At 63.7% G+C, this 16,185-nt stretch overlaps 2 protein-coding genes across 3 annotated transcripts; both read left to right on the plus strand.

The window, feature by feature from the left end:
• The first annotated feature begins 1,575 nt into the window (after positions 1-1,575).
• On the plus strand, positions 1,576-6,592 carry PPM1J (protein phosphatase, Mg2+/Mn2+ dependent 1J). The gene is made up of 10 exons (XM_058303026.2): positions 1,576-1,878; positions 3,128-3,242; positions 3,709-3,996; positions 4,263-4,375; positions 4,673-4,757; positions 5,264-5,382; positions 5,570-5,633; positions 5,786-5,893; positions 6,032-6,183; positions 6,292-6,592. The coding sequence occupies exons 1-10, from the start codon at positions 1,580-1,582 to the stop codon at positions 6,437-6,439; spliced, it is 1,491 nt and encodes a 496-aa protein (XP_058159009.1). The 5' UTR covers positions 1,576-1,579; the 3' UTR covers positions 6,440-6,592.
• A 2,742-nt stretch (positions 6,593-9,334) lies between these two features.
• Positions 9,335-16,004, plus strand: RHOC (ras homolog family member C). Of its 2 annotated transcripts, none has more exons than XM_058303031.1 (5): positions 9,335-9,420; positions 13,140-13,303; positions 13,847-13,967; positions 14,241-14,371; positions 15,417-16,004. In XM_058303031.1, exons 2-5 carry the CDS (start codon positions 13,148-13,150, stop codon positions 15,588-15,590), a joined length of 582 nt encoding a protein of 193 aa, XP_058159014.1. In that variant the 5' UTR covers positions 9,335-9,420; positions 13,140-13,147; the 3' UTR covers positions 15,591-16,004. The 2 variants fall into 2 exon arrangements, with proteins under 2 accessions (XP_058159014.1, XP_058159013.1); XM_058303030.2 differs by lacking the exon at positions 9,335-9,420 and adding an exon at positions 10,057-10,187.
• The last annotated feature ends 181 nt before the right edge of the window (positions 16,005-16,185 follow it).

The following is a 16,185-nucleotide window of genomic DNA, read 5'->3' on the forward strand; positions in this document are numbered from 1 at the left end:
CGGATGGCCCACCCGACTTGCAGCAGGGCCACGAGGGGCGGCCTTGGCTCAAGTTGAACAGCGGGGGGGGGGGGGGGGGGGGGGGTCTCCTAGCGACCTAGTGACCAACGCCCTGAGAGCAGGTTTGGGGACAGCGCTCTCCCCGCGTCAGGTCAGGTCCACCCTGCCCCAGAGGGACGTAGTCAGCGAGAACAGGCGACGCACGGGGGCCGGGCCGGTCCCGGCGCTCAGCGAGCCGGCGCGTCCGCGGCCCGGGCTGGCTCATCGCCCGGCCTCTGCCTCCCCCTGGCGGCAGCCGCAGGACTTGCTCGGCCTCTGGACTCCTTTCTGCCTCAGAGGAAGAGGATGGCGGGGCAGGAAGGAACCCCACTCCCCTCCCGGCCGTCCATCTCCCTCCTCCCCCTCCTCCCTGATCCTGAAACATCAGGCTGGCCCTTAAGACAGAACTGGGCTGGGGCACCAGGGGCTGACCGGGATGTGAACTTCCCACGGAGCGACCCGAGGACAAGCCACCTAAACTGAGGGGAACGACGAGTCCTGCCTCGTGCGTCAAGGAGACGTATTAAAACAGCGATACCGTGCGTCGCTGTGACACATTTTTAAACGAAATGATTAAAGAGCGTCCTCAGAATCATTAAATGTGTCACAACGATGCCAGGTATTGGTAGGGTGAGGTGTGATGTGCCTCTGTGATGTTCCGTGTGTTCCTTTTGTAAGTTCACAAAAATTACCATACACCTATTGTTTATGTATTTTATATATGTGCGATATATCTACTCCAATGCATTTTTTAAAATGAAAGAAAAAAAAAAAACCACGAAACAAAAAACCCAACTTGCAGGGTCGGTGTGCGGTATACATGACCGAAAAGCGCTTGGTGGAGGGCCTGCGTGTAGTACATGCTCAATAAACGGTAGTTATTACAATGTTCTTACCAACTCGTCCCGCTGTGGCCAGGGGAAGTAAAAGCGTGTGTGTGGAGGGGGTCCTGGGGTCCTGAGAAAGCAAGTGGGGTTGGAAGCGGCGCCAGGCTTGCAGAGCGAGAGGTGGTCTCCCCGGGAGCGGCACCGGCCGGCGCCGTCACCCCCGCATCCCCCACCCGCTCCCGCTCGCTCGCGCCCCCGCAGCCCCAGCCAGGGGTGTTGTCACACCCGGTGCTTCACACTCGGCGGTCGCCGACGCCTCCCCGAGCGGCAGTTTTCGCTCTGAGGTCATCGGCCCTCCCCGCAGGCGAGTCACGCCGAACCCAGAGCGAGGGGCCCCCGCCCCTCCATCCTGTCACAGTGGGGAAGTTCTAGCTGATGTCTAACCCAGGGCATTGCAGAAAAAAGAATGCTCTTCTCCGCCCCTTTCCGCAACGAAGATTCTTCTTCCCCGAAGAAACCGAGAGGAGCGGCACGGGGATGGGGCCGGGAAGAGCTGGGGGCGCGGCTCCCCGGGCGGCAGGAAGTTTTGCCGGGGACTGGCCCGAGCCGCGCGGAGCGGGCGACCGGGGCAGGGCGGCGCCACCCGCCTGGAGCCCCGGGGGCGGCGCGTGCCCGGGGGCGGCGCCAGGCCGAGGGCGGGCCCGGGAGGCAGCATGCTCAACCGGGTGCGCTCGGCCGTGGCGCACCTGGTGAGCGCGGGGGGCGCCCCGCCTCCGCGCCCCAAGTCCCCCGACCCGCCCGCCGCGCCCCCGCCAGCGCCCCGGAGCCCCGCGGCAGGGCCCGGCAGCGGCGCGCCCGCCAGGGCGGCGGAGGCTCGAGCGAGCTTCTCCAGACCGACCTTCCTGCAGCTGAGCCCCGGGGGGCTGCGACGCGCCGACGACCACGCGGGCCGCGCCGTGCAGAGCCCCCCGGACACGGGCCGCCGCCTGCCCTGGAGCACGGGCTACGCCGAGTGAGCGCCCCGGGGGGCACCCCGGCCGGGGCCGCACCCCCAGCCCTCCCCCCAGCTCCGCGTCCTTGGCGCTGCGCCCCTCCCCGCCGCCCTCGGCGCCCTTTTGCCGGGACCTTTGCCATGGCCGGGTGCGGGCCCCGCGCCCTCGCCAGCCCTCCGTGGAGTCGGGGCCGGCCCGAATCACCTTCCGCGGAAGCTTCCAGCTCATTGATGGCCCTCGGCCGCGCCGCCGGGTGCCCTCCCCGAGCCCGGAGGGCCGAGGGCCGCGCGCAGGAGGAGCTGGCCGGGTCGCGGCCGGGCGGTGCACAGGCTACGGGAGGAGAGGTTTCGAGGAGGGGGCTCCCCTTTTAATCGGGGAGACGGAGGGGCGCGCTCCTCGGCTTCCCGGCTTCCCGGACCCAGCGCCCCAGTTCCCTGTCCCTCTTAGCGCTCCCCTCCCCCTCCACACCCAGAAATAGCCGGCGACGCCAGGCGGCAGCCCCGGAGGCGGGGGAGGGGGCGCCGGGGCAGCGGGAGGGTCCCCTCTGGACGCCCCTCGGCCGGCCGACAGGCGCAGGCGGGGTCAGGAAGGGGCCTGCCCAGCCCGGGTATTTTTAATGCTTCTTGGGGAGCAGCGTAAGGAGGGCGGTGGGGGCGCTGAGGACTCAGAGAGGTGACCGGTGGGCCAGGGGGCCCAGCGCTCCCTCCTCTGGCTCCCCGCGTGCGAGTGCGAGGCGTTGGGGGTTGTCACTCCTGCCCAGTGCAGGTGGGCTTCTACCGCTCCCCTCTTTCAATTCCTCTTCCCCTCTGGGCTGGGGCACTTCCTCCTTGCAGGAACTTTCCCTGCGCGGTTTTCAGAGAAGGGTGGGTGTGCCTCGAGGGTGGCGCTCTGGGGACTGGCCACTGAACGAGGTGACCGGGCGTGGGGGTGGCACGCACGGGCCAAGCCAGCAGGACAGGAACACCTCACGCGACCCGGTCCAGCCCCTGCGGCACCGCGAGGCCCGCCCCTCTGTCAGGGGTAGGGAAACTGAGGCAGGCAGGGTGCCGCTGCCGTGCTTTCTGTGAGTCAGTGGGGTCCACCACCCAGCCCGTATCCCTTGTCCCTTGCCCTCCCTCCTCCTCTTCCTCCCTCCACTGGCCTGCGTCCCAGGTGGCTATGACCTTTCTCCGCTTGGCCAGCAGGCCAGAGGAAATGTGTGTCGAAGGTGGGGGCTATTCCAGGATCAGGTCTGCTGTCCAGCCTGACACGGTCACTCTGGCCTGGCAGGGTCATCAACGCTGGCAAGAGCCGGCATAATGAGGACCAGGCGTGCTGCGAGGTGGTGCACGTGGAAGGCCGGAGGAGCGTGTCCGGGGCCGCCAGGGAGCCGAGCCTGGGCCAGGTCAGCAGCCGCCCTCCTTCCCAGCCCCCAGAGGCAGTGGCTTCGCTCTCCAGGGGTTCCAGGCACCCTGTTTTAAACCCGAGCCGCGGGGAAGACCCTGCCTCCTAACACACTAGCTTTTCTCCCTTGTGACACATAGTCTTTACCTGGCATGGATGGGTTCCTTTCTAGCCCGTCAATATGAGTGTTAAGTTTTCCATTTAAAATGTCGATGCTCAAGTACTTACGGATGAGCTAAGCACTCACGCTGGTGATTTTTGCATATCTCCTTAAGCATAACCTTTTAAATGCTATCTCCTGACACATGGTGGGCCCTTGGTCAAGGCGTGAATAAATCTACTGTGCCTGCAGTCCTAATAGTAGGCCCGGACTTACTCTCTGCCGTGCACGCGGATGGGGAGGCGCAGCGCTTGCTGGTCTGTGGGCCTCGCACACGCGTGCTGACCCCCGGCTTTTCTCCCCCCAGGGGCTCTGCTTCTACTACTGGGGCCTGTTCGATGGGCACGCAGGGGGCGGAGCTGCCGAAATGGCCTCCCGCCTCCTGCACCGCCACATCCGGGAGCAGCTCAAGGACCTGGTAGAGATCCTTCAGGACCCCACGCCACCGCCCCTCTGCCTGCCGTCCACCCCGGGAGCCCCGGGGCCCTCCGATGCCTCTCCCCCGGGGGGCCCTCAGGCCTGCTGGCCTTCCCAGAAGGAGGTGACCCACGAGAGCCTGGTGGTGGGTGCCGTGGAGAACGCCTTCCGGCTCATGGTGAGCGGCTGCCAAGGACCCGCCGGGAAGCTGCTCCGGTTAACGCGGGAGTCGGGCGGCCTGAGGAAGGGACCCCGGAAACCCAGCAAACCTTTGAGGGGCAGAGCAGAGCTCGGTTCAGAGGGGAGGGAGAAGGGGAATTCCTCCTGTATCTTCCCCTTCCAGTGTGGCCTGGCCGGACCCCTTTATTCCTGCAGATGGAGGGGGTGGCTGAGTGCCCGGAGCCTCTTCTTCATTCACCCCTCTGACCCTTCCTCACGTGGCAGGACGAGCAGATGGCCTGGGAGCGGCACGGCCACCAAGTGGATGGGGGCTGCTGTGCGCTGGTTGTGATCTACCTGCTAGGCAAGGTGTATGTGGCCAATGCAGGTGACAGCAGGTATGGGGGGACCCTCGAAAGTGGCTACAGGGGGCCATGCGCTGTGAAGCAACGGGGGTAAAAAAAAAAACAAAAAATCGGAGGGAGTGAGGAGGGATCATAGGTACAAGGAAGGACCTGAAATAGCTGTGGGAGCAAGGAAGGGCGTTGGGTAAGGGATCTTAAGGGTCATTATGGGGCAGCCCTCGTCTTTCTAGAATTCTCCATGAGGGGGCTGAGGAGAGCCAGGCCCAGACCTTCCCTCGGCTCAGGGGTTCAAGTATTCACCTCACACGGGCCTTCCCTTTGACTGGGCAGGGCCATCATCGTCCGGAATGGTGAAATCATTCCAATGTCCAGGGAATTTACCCCGGAGACGGAGCGCCAGCGTCTTCAGCTGCTTGTAAGTAGGAACCAAGCGCCCTGGCCCTCTTCCTCGAGGGGCCTTGCACCTCTCTGCTCCTGATGTCTCTGAGAATCCTCACATGCCCGGAAAGCTCCTTGCTGTTCAGTGGGCAGGTCGGCCCGTGGACTGGGGAGCACGGGGCCGCGCTGGGGGCACGATGCTGCGGGAAGGAGCTCCCGCCGTGGCCCCAGCTCAGCAAGGAGGGAGAGTCAGAGGTGGGGAAGGAACGTGCAAAGGCCCCTGGCAGGCAGGGACTCAGTGCTTCGAAGCCTGAGCTCTGGAGCTGGACTGCCTGGAAGTGAGTCGGGGCCAGGGACGTGGCTCGTTGTCTGGCCTCTGACAATTCCCTTCACCTGTCTGTGCATCGACAGGGTTGTGGTGAGGATCAGTGGGTTAATAGGTGCCCTGGCGTGTCGTGAACCCTGTGGAAGGGTTTGTTAGTCCCAACATCCTTAACCTAAGGCGCCTGGTCCTCTGCTCTGTCTGTCCACTGCCCACCCCAGGGCTTCCTGAAACCGGAGCTGCTGGGTGGTGAATTCACCCACCTCGAGTTCCCCCGCAGAGTTCAGCCCAAGGAGCTGGGGCAGAGGGTGCTGTATCGGGACCAGAACATGACCGGCTGGTAACACTTCCCTCAGCGCTGGGGCCCCAGTCCCACGTCAGCAAGCAAGGTGGAAGCCGGTGGCTGGGCCAGGCTGGGAATTTGGGGTGGGGTGGGGAGAGTGTGGCCCCCTACGGAGTCTGCTTGCTCCTAGGGCAGAGGGGCTTTGGTGCCTGGGTGATGCCCTCCTCTACTTCCCCCTCCCCAGGGCCTACAAAAAGATCGAGCTGGAGGATCTCAGGTTTCCTCTGGTCTGTGGGGAGGGCAAAAAGGTAAACTCCCAGGTGGAGGCGGGCGAGGGCAGGGGGCCCACAGCAGCTCATCTAGGGAGGCGGAGGTTTTCCCCGAGGGTAGGGGTGAGAGGGAGCCACGGCTTCCTGGGGTCCAGGAGAGGACTGCAGCACCTCCTGCTCGTTCCCTTCAGGCTCGAGTGATGGCCACCATCGGGGTGACACGCAGCTTAGGGGACCACAGCCTCAAGGTCTGCAGTTCCTCGCTGCCCATCAAGCCGTTCCTCTCCTGCTTCCCAGAGGTAAGCCGTGCGCTCACCCCTTACCCCTGTCCTTGTCCTTGGGCTGGCTTCCCCCGGGGCTCTCTTGAATCCCCAGCCTCCTTGTCCACCAAACCCTGCAGCACGGTGCCCCTGCCCCCGTCTCCCCCCGCCCCCCAGGTACGAGTGTACGACCTGACACAGTACGAGCACTGCCCCGACGATGTGCTGATTCTGGGGACAGATGGGCTGTGGGATGTCACCAGTGACTGTGAGGTGGCTGCCACGGTGGACAGGGTGCTGTCGGCCTACGAGCCCAACGACCCCACCAGGTAGGGGCTGCATGGCATGGGGAAGGGAGGTGGGCAGAGAGGAGCGGTGTTCGGGGACCCGTGCCCGGGGCTGCCCCTCTCACCCAGGTACACGTGTGCTTCCGGCAGGTACACGGCTCTGGCCCAAGCTCTGGTCCTGGGGGCTCGGGGCACCCCCCGGGATCGTGGCTGGCGTCTCCCCAACAACAAGCTGGGTTCCGGGGATGACATCTCGGTCTTCGTCATCCCCCTGGGAGGGCCAGGCAGTTACTCCTGAGGGACACAGCCCCCCCGGCCTCTCCACGCTCACCCCTCTCCCAGCCCAAAATCTCAGGTTGTCTCCCCGATCGTTTAGTGGCAGTTTCATTGAAAAAGGAGTGTCAGCTAGACCTAAGACTACTGCTGTTGGTAAATAAATCCGATGGATCAAGGTGTGTGTCTTTATTTACTTTGACGAGAAACCGAAAGGTAAGGAAAACTTCTGTGGGGCGATGGAAGGAACATAGAACGTTCCCGGAAACGTCGTGCTCCCCGTGTTCCCTCGCCCGCCCCCTGCCCTCCCACCCCACACCCGCTCTCTCTGCCCATTCTCATGCACTCCTGTGACTTCATGCTTCTGCTGATGTCTTCCAAATCAGTATTCCCAGCCCAGACCTTTCCTGCCCTTTAGACGCCCCCCCTTACCAGTTGTCTCCTGAGCATCTACATCCCATAGGCCCCTCAACGCAATGTACCTTGCACTGAATTCATCGTTACATGTTCCCATTTAGTGGGCGCCAGCTCTGCTGCCCATGGTAGAAGTCCTGGCCTCGGTCGCCCCCGACTTCCATTTCCTGTGTATTAAGCTAATCAATCACTAAGTCTTGTTGTTTGCAGATGTCTTAGTCAGCCAAAGGGGTGCTGATGCAAAGTACCAGAAACCCCAGGGCTTTTTAAAAAAAGATTTATTTATTTATTTCTCTCCCCTTCCCCCCCACCCCAGTTGTCTGTTCTCTGTGTCCATTTGCTGCATGTTCTTCTTTGTCCGCTTCAGTGGCACGGGAATCTGTGTTTCTTTTTGTTGCATCATCTTGTTGTGTCAGCTCTCCGTGTGTGCGGCGCCATTCCTGGGCAGGCAGCACTTTCTTTCGCACTGGGCGGCTCTTCTTACGGGGCACACTCCTTGCGCGTGGGGCTCCTCTACGCGGGGGACACCCCTGCGTGGCAGGGCACTCCTTGCGCGCATCAGCACTGCACATGAGCCAGCTCCACACGGGTCAAGGAGGCCCGGGGTTTGAACCGTGGACCTCCCATGTGGTAGACGGACGCCCTAACCACTGGGCCAAGTCTGCTTCCCCCATGGCTTTTATGAAGGGGATTTATTTGGGGTAGAAGCTTAACAGTTACCAGACCCTAGATTCCAACTCGGGGTACCATAAGAGGTACTTTCTTAACCAAAGTCTGTTGCCATGTGTTGAAGCAAGATGGCAAGTGACGGCCGAGGGTGCGGCCTTCCTCTTCCCCCTTAATGCTTCATGGGCCCACCTTCTTCTGATCTCCGCTGTAGGCTGGGGGGCTCATTTCTTTCTGGACTCAGCTGCTCTGTTCTCTTCACAAGGTCAGCCGTACAATACCGGGCTCATCTCTCTTCCTGGGGCAGCAGGATCCTCTGTTTCTTCTTTGTGTGTCTCCTTCCTTGTGAGAGTCTGTTTTATCAGCCCACCTTGGGGGCTGGGGCTCAACGCTGAGTCCCACTCTAATGACATGGTTGAATCAAAGCCCTAATCTTAATTTAATCAGACGTCCCAGCTGAATCTAATACAAACAAAGGGTTATCATGCCAGAGGAACAGACCAGTTTACAAGCATAATCTACATCTCTTTTTGGAATTCATAAATAACATCAAACTGCCACAATATGTATTTAAGTATATTTCATATTTCTACTTCACTTGGCATCACACCTCAGTGCTTGACTGTATCAGCCTCCTAACTCATTTGTCTCCAGGCCTCATCTTGGGAGTCTGGGGACATAGTAGCTAGGGTGACCTTCCCACAGTGTGACTCAGAGTTGGTTATGGCCCGTGGAGCACCTTAACGGCGGCTCAGTGCCCTCAGAACGAAGCCCACACTCGACTCCTGTAGGCTCCAGCGGCCCGTGGTAGCTCATTATTTATACTCATTACTTAAAATCTACACATCACCTTACCTAGGACACTTCACCTGTCCATTAGGCCCCCGGTGCATGCATGCCCCCGGCACAGCCTTTACCTGGAGCGTTATAATCGTCTGTGTTAGGAGTGAGGAGAGGGTGGCAGTTCACAGCAGGGCTCTAGAATCCAGCTGTTGAGATTCCATGCCAGACCCAGTGCTAGCTCTGCAACCTCTCTGAGCTTCAGTTTGCTTCCCAGTAAAATGGAGCTAATAATGGTACTACCTCATGAGGTTAGAGTGAGGATTAAATAGTTAACGTGGGTAGAGCCAGGTCTAGGTAATAGGGTTTAATAAATATTAGCTATCTTTACGTCGTCTGTATTCCGCATTTAGACTGTAAGAAGGCAGAAATCAGTCCTGGGCACAGAGCTCATACTTCACACTCAGTAAACGTTTATTGAGTGAGTTAAGAGGCCCAGGTACAGAACTGCCCCCGGTCTCAGTGTCCTCATTTATCAAACGTGTGCATCGCACTTCAGATCTTCAGAATGTTACTTGTAGCATTCACCCACTCAGCAAGTATTTGCTGATTATCTATTATGTCCCGTCTTCTCCCTCTGCCCCCTTACTGGGAAGGAGGTGACCTGTTGGCTGAATTCCCTTTGTGGCCAGTCAGCCTGGGGTAGGGCCCCTAGAGGCACAGAAGGCACAAGCAGTGGCGGTGAGAACGGAATTCCCAGCTGGGGGCCCCAAGGACTTCCGGAAGTGTCCCCCGAAGGCAGGTGGGAATTAGACTCCTGGAAATTCCAGGTAGGGGGAACACAGGGGATTGCTAGGTGGCGAGGTGGTTTGGGCCTGCAGGATCAGAAGGGTCTGGAAGGCCAGGCCGGGGGACGCCTTGGGCCGCCCCCGCTCGCCGCGCAGCCAGCGCAGCAGGTGGGCGTCCCCGCTGCCCCGCCCCGGGGGCTGCTCCTCCGGCCGCCGTCCCCCAGCCCCGCTCGGGGCCGGCCACGCGGGGGCAGCAGCGGCTCCTCCGGACCCACCCCGCGCGCCGCTCAACTTTCCCGACGCCCGGAGGGCGGAGCGGGCGCCGAGTGCCGGGACCCCCGCCCCCTGCTCCCTGCAGGCAAGTCTTCTCCCCGCCACTTTCCCTTCTCACCCCCCGCACAGGCCCTAGGCCCCCGGCCAGCCGCAGGGACCCCGGGCGGGGCGAGCAGGGGGCCGCCCCTCCCCGCGGGCCCGGCCCTCCTCCTGGGCCGCCCCTCCCCTCCCCTCCCCTCCCCTCCCCGCGGGCCCGGTCTCCCCCTAGCCCCACGGGCCGCCCCTCCCCTCCTCTCCCCTCCCCGCGGGCCCGGCCCTCCTCCTGGGCCGCCCCTCCCCTCCCCTCCCCTCCCCTCCCCGCGGGCCCGGTCTCCCCCTAGCCCCACGGGCCGCCCCTCCCCTCCTCTCCCCTCCCCGCGGGCCCGGCCCTCCTCCTGGGCCGCCCCTCCCCTCCCCTCCCCTCCCCTCCCTTCCCCGCGGGCCCGGTCTTCCCCCAGCCCCACGGGCCGCCCCTCCCCTCCTCTCCCCTCCTCTCCCCTCCTCTCCCCTCCCCGCGGGCCCGGCCCTCCTCCTGGGCCGCCCCTCCTCTCCCCTCCCCTCCCCTCCCCGCGGGCCCGGTCTCCCCCTGGCCCCCCGAGCCGCCCCTCCCCTCCCCTCCCCTCTCCTGCCCGCGGGCCCGGCCTCCCCCTGGGCCGCCCCGCCCCCGGGCGGCCCCTCCCCTCCCCTCCCCTCCCCTGCCCTGCCCGCGGGCCCGCCCCCGGCCGCCGCGGCGCTGGAGGAGGGCGAGGCGGGGCCCCTCGGGTCAGTCGGCCTCCCGCAGCGGCCGCACAGCTGGAGGCGGCGGAGACGGAGGTACCCCGGGCCGGGGGCTGGGGCGGCGGGGCGTCCCGGGCTCCGGGCCCCGGGCGGGCACTTTCCCCTTCCTGCGCTCGCCCGGTGTCCCGGCCCCGGCCGGGGAGGGGGTCGGGCCGCGTCGCCTCCCCTCGACACGGCGCCCGGCCGGCCCATCCCGGGGCTGCAGCCGGGGGCCTCCGGGACCTGCCCGGCGGGGCCTCCCGCCTCGCGGGGTCGGAGCCCCAGCGCCTGCGTTCCTCTCCCGGCTTCCCGGAACCAGTCCCCGCCGGGCGGGGAGCCTCAGCCAGGGGCTCTAGCCCCCAGCCCGGGCGGCCCGGCGTGGACCCGGGCTGGGCTGGGGGACGAGAGCCGGGAGCCGGGGTGGCGGAGGCAGTTGCCGCAGGCCGGCACCGAGGGTGGCGGGAAGAGGGGCGGCTGTGGCCGGCGGGGACTCGGGCCCCGCGGAGCCCGGCCCCGCCCTGGACGGTCCTGTTGCTGGGTTGGGTTCGGTGGGGGGGGGGGGGGGCGGACCAGAAAGGACCCAGCTCCTGCCTGTGGGATGGGAGATCCCCCTCCTTCCAGGCCTTCCCTCCCACCCCTGAGCTGGGCTGAGCATATCCTGGGGGGCTGGCCAGGGGGCCACCAAGCTGAGTCCTGCTCTGTCCTCTGGTTTAAAGTTGACGAGGAGGGAGGAGCGACCTCCTGCCAAGGATCGAGGAGAGGGCGGGTGTATCCGCGGGGCCTTGAGTCAGGGAAGGCTCCAGAAGTTCCAGGCCCGATTCCAGCCTGCCGGGCGCTCGGTGCCCCTGTGAGGGTCAGGGGGGCAGCTCCTCTGGGCTCACCTCTCACAGGGAGCTAGTTGTTGTCCTGCCATTCTGGCCCCGGGCCTGGTGACCTGGCCTGGCCCAAACGGGGAAAGGCTCCTCCCTGAGCGGGGAGCTCCAGGTCCCCTGGTGCGGGCTCCTGCCCTGAGGTCTGCCCTCCCAGCTGCCGGGCACGGCCTGCCCAAGTCTTTGCCCCAAGGGCTTCTGCCCCCCCCCACACACACACACACACTGGCCACTCGGGATTGGGGTTGCCCGAGTGTGCGCACAGCTGGGCCGGTTGATGGGAGTGGGTGGGGAGTTGGACAAAGTCCTGATGTCAGTCGCTTGGGTAGAGTACCCAGGGAACCCCATTGTGCAGAATGGCTTCCGCTCTTGGAGGGGTCCCGCTGGCAGGGTGAAAGCCTTCCTGCCTGCCTTTCGGGGTACCACGGGAAGCCCCTTTTGTGGAGTGTTCCATGGGAGAGTGTGGCTGTGGACTCACCTCCTATAAATTCTCTCTGACTCATGCCACTTCCCCTCATCCCACCTCGGTGAATGTGTGCGGAGGGCAGGAAGGGGCTGCCCCGGGCCCCATTGTTGAGGAGAACTGGCCTTGGGCTGAGGCGATGGCTTCCTTAGAGGCGGAGGGCAGAGGCGGTGGTCAGTGGGAGTAGGAGGTCAGCCGGCTGGGACGGGACAGGACAGGGGACGAAGAGGAGAAGCCAGGCTTGGGGCAGGGATCAGGTTACCGTGCTCTGCTTTCCCTGCCGGCTTGGTCCTGGGACGGGCCCTCATTTGTCTCTTCTTTGGGGGCTCCTCCCAGCCCAGGCTCTAGCCCCCACCCCTTTTCCCAACAGCCCTGCCTTCATCACAGCTCCAGAGCCCGCCCTCTTCCTCCCTGGCGGGAGGCCTGGGAACTTGTGCGGCTGGGGGTCTGCGCCTCCCCAGGGAATGGGGAAGTGAGGCTCGGGTCAGGGACCGGGGAGCTGGGCAGGTGTGAAGCGCGGGTGCAGATGCCCGTTCCTGCGTGCGGGGGAGGGGGGGTGGGGTGGGGTGGGGGGTCATGCCGGAAACCCCGGGAAGCTGAAAGCCGACTTCTTGCCCTGAGTCACCGGGAGGGGTGGGCAGGGCCTCCGAGTGAGCTGGACGGAGGGGAGGAAGGGGCTGTTCCCGGGAGTGGGTGGAGGTGATTCCCTGGTGGATTGTGCCCAGCCGCTCTGCTGTGGTCGATGCGTAGCTCTCTACAGTGTGGCCATTGTCCCCTGCCTGGAGCTGAGTGACCCAGTGTTGCCGCCGGGCCCAGGAGGAAGGGGGCGGGGGAGGCAGGCTGCCCGAATGTGGGCTGCGGGCACTGCCAGAACTGAGCCTCCTTTGTGGGACTCGGGGCCTGGGGCCTGCGATGGGGTGGGCCAGGGCAGGCGCTGCCACTGTCCTCTGTCTGGGTTCCCCTGCTTCTTCCCACCTCCAGGTGATGTGTAGAAAACGCATAGGCCTGGCATCACACGGCCCTTCGAATCCTGTCCCAGTGCTTACGTGCCGAGCCTCAGTTTCCTAGTTTGTCAAAATGGGAAGTGCACCGTTCCTTCTGGGACTGAAGATCATTTTTGTCGAAGTGTGGCGGCTGGCACCTAGGGGCTGGATAGGTGTTGGTTCCCAGGCTGGTTGTGCTAACCTGTGGCCTGGGGTGGGGACTGCTGGGCTGGGACCGGGCAGGCGTGGCTGGTGCTGTGTGAGGGACAGTCTTCTCAATTGGACCGATCGCTAGACTTTATGGTAGCAAAATCCTGGTAACAAAGGAAGTCTGACTCGGGATCCTGAGACAGAACGCAGATAAAAGCGGACTCCCCCGATTCCAATCCGCTCTACCCTCTGGGTGGCCGAGGTCCCCCCGTGGGTGAGCGGTGAGTGGATTGCCTCGCGTGTCCCGGCTCCTCTGTGGGTTTTTCTTCCACCTCCCGCCTCTGTGTCCTGACCCACTGGGGAAGTCCTGTCCCTGACTCTGAGATTAGGAATTCCAAGCTCTGTTTCCTGAAGGATTGGTGCTTGGCAAGCCTCCCTTTGCCGAACGCCTCAGTTTCCAGGGGAATGTCCGGAAACGCAGAGAAGCGTGTTGGGTGGGGCCTGCTCGCTCATCCCCCAATCCCCACTGCCCGCCCCCTGCCAGGCCCAGCCATGGCCGCCATCCGCAAGAAGCTGGTGATCGTGGGGGACGGGGCCTGCGGGAAGACGTGCCTCCTCATCGTCTTCAGCAAGGACCAGTTCCCCGAGGTCTACGTCCCCACCGTCTTCGAGAACTACATTGCCGACATCGAGGTGGACGGCAAGCAGGTGAAGGCCGCGAGCCCCTTCCCGTCCACCTGGGCGTCCTGCCGCCCCGGCCTGACGGGCCTCGAGATGTGCACCCTGAGCACCCCCACACTTCCTCGTTCCAGCCTCCCTGCTGGAACCCGCATAAGCTAGCATGTGACACCGCAGTCTCCGAAAATCTGGAGACGCTTCCTGGTTCCACCACATATTGTCTCTGCATTCCGGGCCAAGTCCTTTTGTCTTGAGTTTAAACTTCCCCGTTGCAGAGTGGGGATGATGTTAAAACTTCCCCCAGTGGGAGGTTATGAGGATTAAATCACAGAATGGTGCTCACAATGGCAGCTCATACCCTGCGCGGAGATCGAACGCAGGTGACTGACGATCGAAAAAAGCACACAGACCCGTGTATGTCACGAGACAGCGATGAACACAGTTCCTGGCCCGCCGTGGGTAGACTAGACGTTGGGTGGGCCTAAGCGTGACTTCAGAGGATCTCTGGGGGGGCCGGGCTGGGGAGTGCGTGCTTGGGGCCCTCGGGCTAGCCGCTCGCTGTCCCTGCGACAGGTGGAGCTGGCTCTGTGGGACACCGCGGGGCAGGAAGACTACGACCGCCTGCGGCCTCTCTCCTACCCGGACACGGATGTCATCCTCATGTGCTTCTCCATCGACAGCCCCGACAGCCTGGGTGAGGGGGTGCGGGCTTTGGGGGCAGTGGGTCGAGCCCCTTGGAAGCTACCGGAGGCGGCTTGGCGGGGAGTGGGGACATTAGGCCTGGGCCGCCTCACTCTGTAACTGGCCCTGGGTGGGGTGTGCTGGGAGAGGAGGGGTGGGTTTTAGGCTGGGAACGGGGAGTCATGCTGAAAAGCCTGAGACTGCTGTGGGCGGCGGAGGGGCCCCCGGGCAGGGCTTTCTAGCCGAGAGCAAGACACGAGCACCTGCCTGGGACATGTCTGTGCAGAAAACATTCCTGAGAAGTGGACCCCGGAGGTGAAGCACTTCTGCCCCAATGTGCCCATCATCCTAGTGGGAAATAAGAAGGACCTGCGGCAGGACGAGCACACCCGGAGGGAGCTGGCCAAGATGAAGCAGGTGGGTGCGGCTGCGGGCCGGGAGCGCCTGCCGGGGAGGGCGCCCTTCGAGGGCTGTGCAGGCTGGGGAGGAAGGGGGCTTCTCTCCAGGAAGACCCTCCTGTATTCAGAGGTGCCATGGTGGGAGCAGACGTGGCGCAAGCGGTTGAGCACTTGCTTTGCACATGGGAGGTCCTGGGTTCCGTTCCCAGAGCCCCCGAAAAAAACAAAACCAAAATCAAACAACAGGCAAAACAAATGAAAAAAACCAACTCTGGGAAAAGAAAAAAAATAAAACAAAAAACCAACTCAGGGGCGCCAAGGTGGCTGTGGTTGAGCACTGGCTTCCCACGTGAGGTCCTGGGTTCAATCCCCGTAGCTAAAAAAAAAAAAAAGAAGTGCTGTGGTCCCCACCTTCTCCCCCCACATATCCACTCCCTGGTGAGAGAGAACTGGAAGAGTCCTCCGAGTGTCTCATCCGGTTTTGGATGAAACGCAGGAAATGAAATAACGTTTCCAGGGTCACTTAGCACGTTCATTATTCCAGTTTGTGCTAGGGGGTAGACTATGGAGATGGAAAAAGAAAGTCCTGACAACTTCTGAGAAGACATTTCACTTGGGGTACGCGGGTGGTGCTGAGCCCCCTCGGGGAGGTGTGGGCTGAGGGGACGCAGGTCAGGGCGCTGGCTTGTGTGGGGGCCTGCTCAGTAGCCCTGCACAGCCGGAGGACTGGAGCGCATTAGGGAACGCAGCCACGATGGAGTGGGGGGTCCTGGGAGGGTCTTTACAGCAGGGTTTTAAACTGGGCGCAGGTTTGGTCAGGCCTGCGTGTTAGAGGATGGATTGGGGGAAAGTGAGGGTGGGGGGCTCCGTTAGGAGGTAGTGGCCACTCATTCAGGCGAGAGAAGCGTGTACTGTGGGGTGGAGGGACCAGAGAGAACCTCGAGGCTCCCTGGCCCCGAAGCTGCTTCGGGGTGGCGGGGGCGCGTGTCCTGGGGGGTCGGGGCCAGGTGAGCGGGGAGGTGTGGCGAGCTGCTGGTCCTCTGACCTCCGCCCCGTCTTCCCAGGAGCCGGTTCGGTCCGAGGAAGGCCGGGACATGGCCAACCGGATCAGCGCCTTCGGCTACCTCGAGTGCTCGGCCAAGACCAAGGAGGGGGTGAGGGAGGTCTTCGAGATGGCCACCCGCGCCGGCCTCCAGGTCCGCAAGAATAAGCGCCGGCGGGGCTGCCCCATCCTCTGAGGCACGCGTCCCCCCTCGGGGGTACAGGAAAGGTCCCGTCCTCGGCCCAGCCCCCCCCCAGTTAGGACTCCACGCTCAAGGCTCCCCTTCCCGGTTCCCCCCAGCCCAGGACTGCATGGACTTGCCCCGGCCCCCCGCCCCAGCAGTGGGGAGGGAAGCCTCCCTCCCCGGCCTCGGGGAGCCCCGGCTAGTGCCCTGCCCTTCCTGAGCCGGGTTCCCCCTCCCCGCCTGGGCGGAGGGGGTGGGGCCCCTGCCCTTTGGCCTCCCCCAGAGGCTCCGTCACACACCAGCACTTTAGTCACTTCCGGCTCGCACAGGAGTGCGCGGAGTAAGGGCCCTGGGGGGGTGAATCTGCGCTGCCCGGTTCTGCTCAACTGGGGCAGGGGCCTCGTGAATAAAGGCGGCAGGCCCCAACACGTGTAGCATCTTCAGTCCTTCCCCGGGCCCGTCCTGGCTGGGAGCCTGGACCCTGCTTCCGAGCTGCCCGCCGGGCTGGCCCCCGTCTGCGAGTCTGCCCCCGTCTTCGAGGCCGGCGGGCCTGCGGGTGGAGTCAGTGGGGGATGAGGTCATGCCTGGCCTTGAGCCTGAAGGCGGG

Source organism: Dasypus novemcinctus, chromosome 9, assembly GCF_030445035.2.
Source record: "Dasypus novemcinctus isolate mDasNov1 chromosome 9, mDasNov1.1.hap2, whole genome shotgun sequence".
Taxonomy (NCBI): Eukaryota; Metazoa; Chordata; class Mammalia; order Cingulata; family Dasypodidae; genus Dasypus; species Dasypus novemcinctus.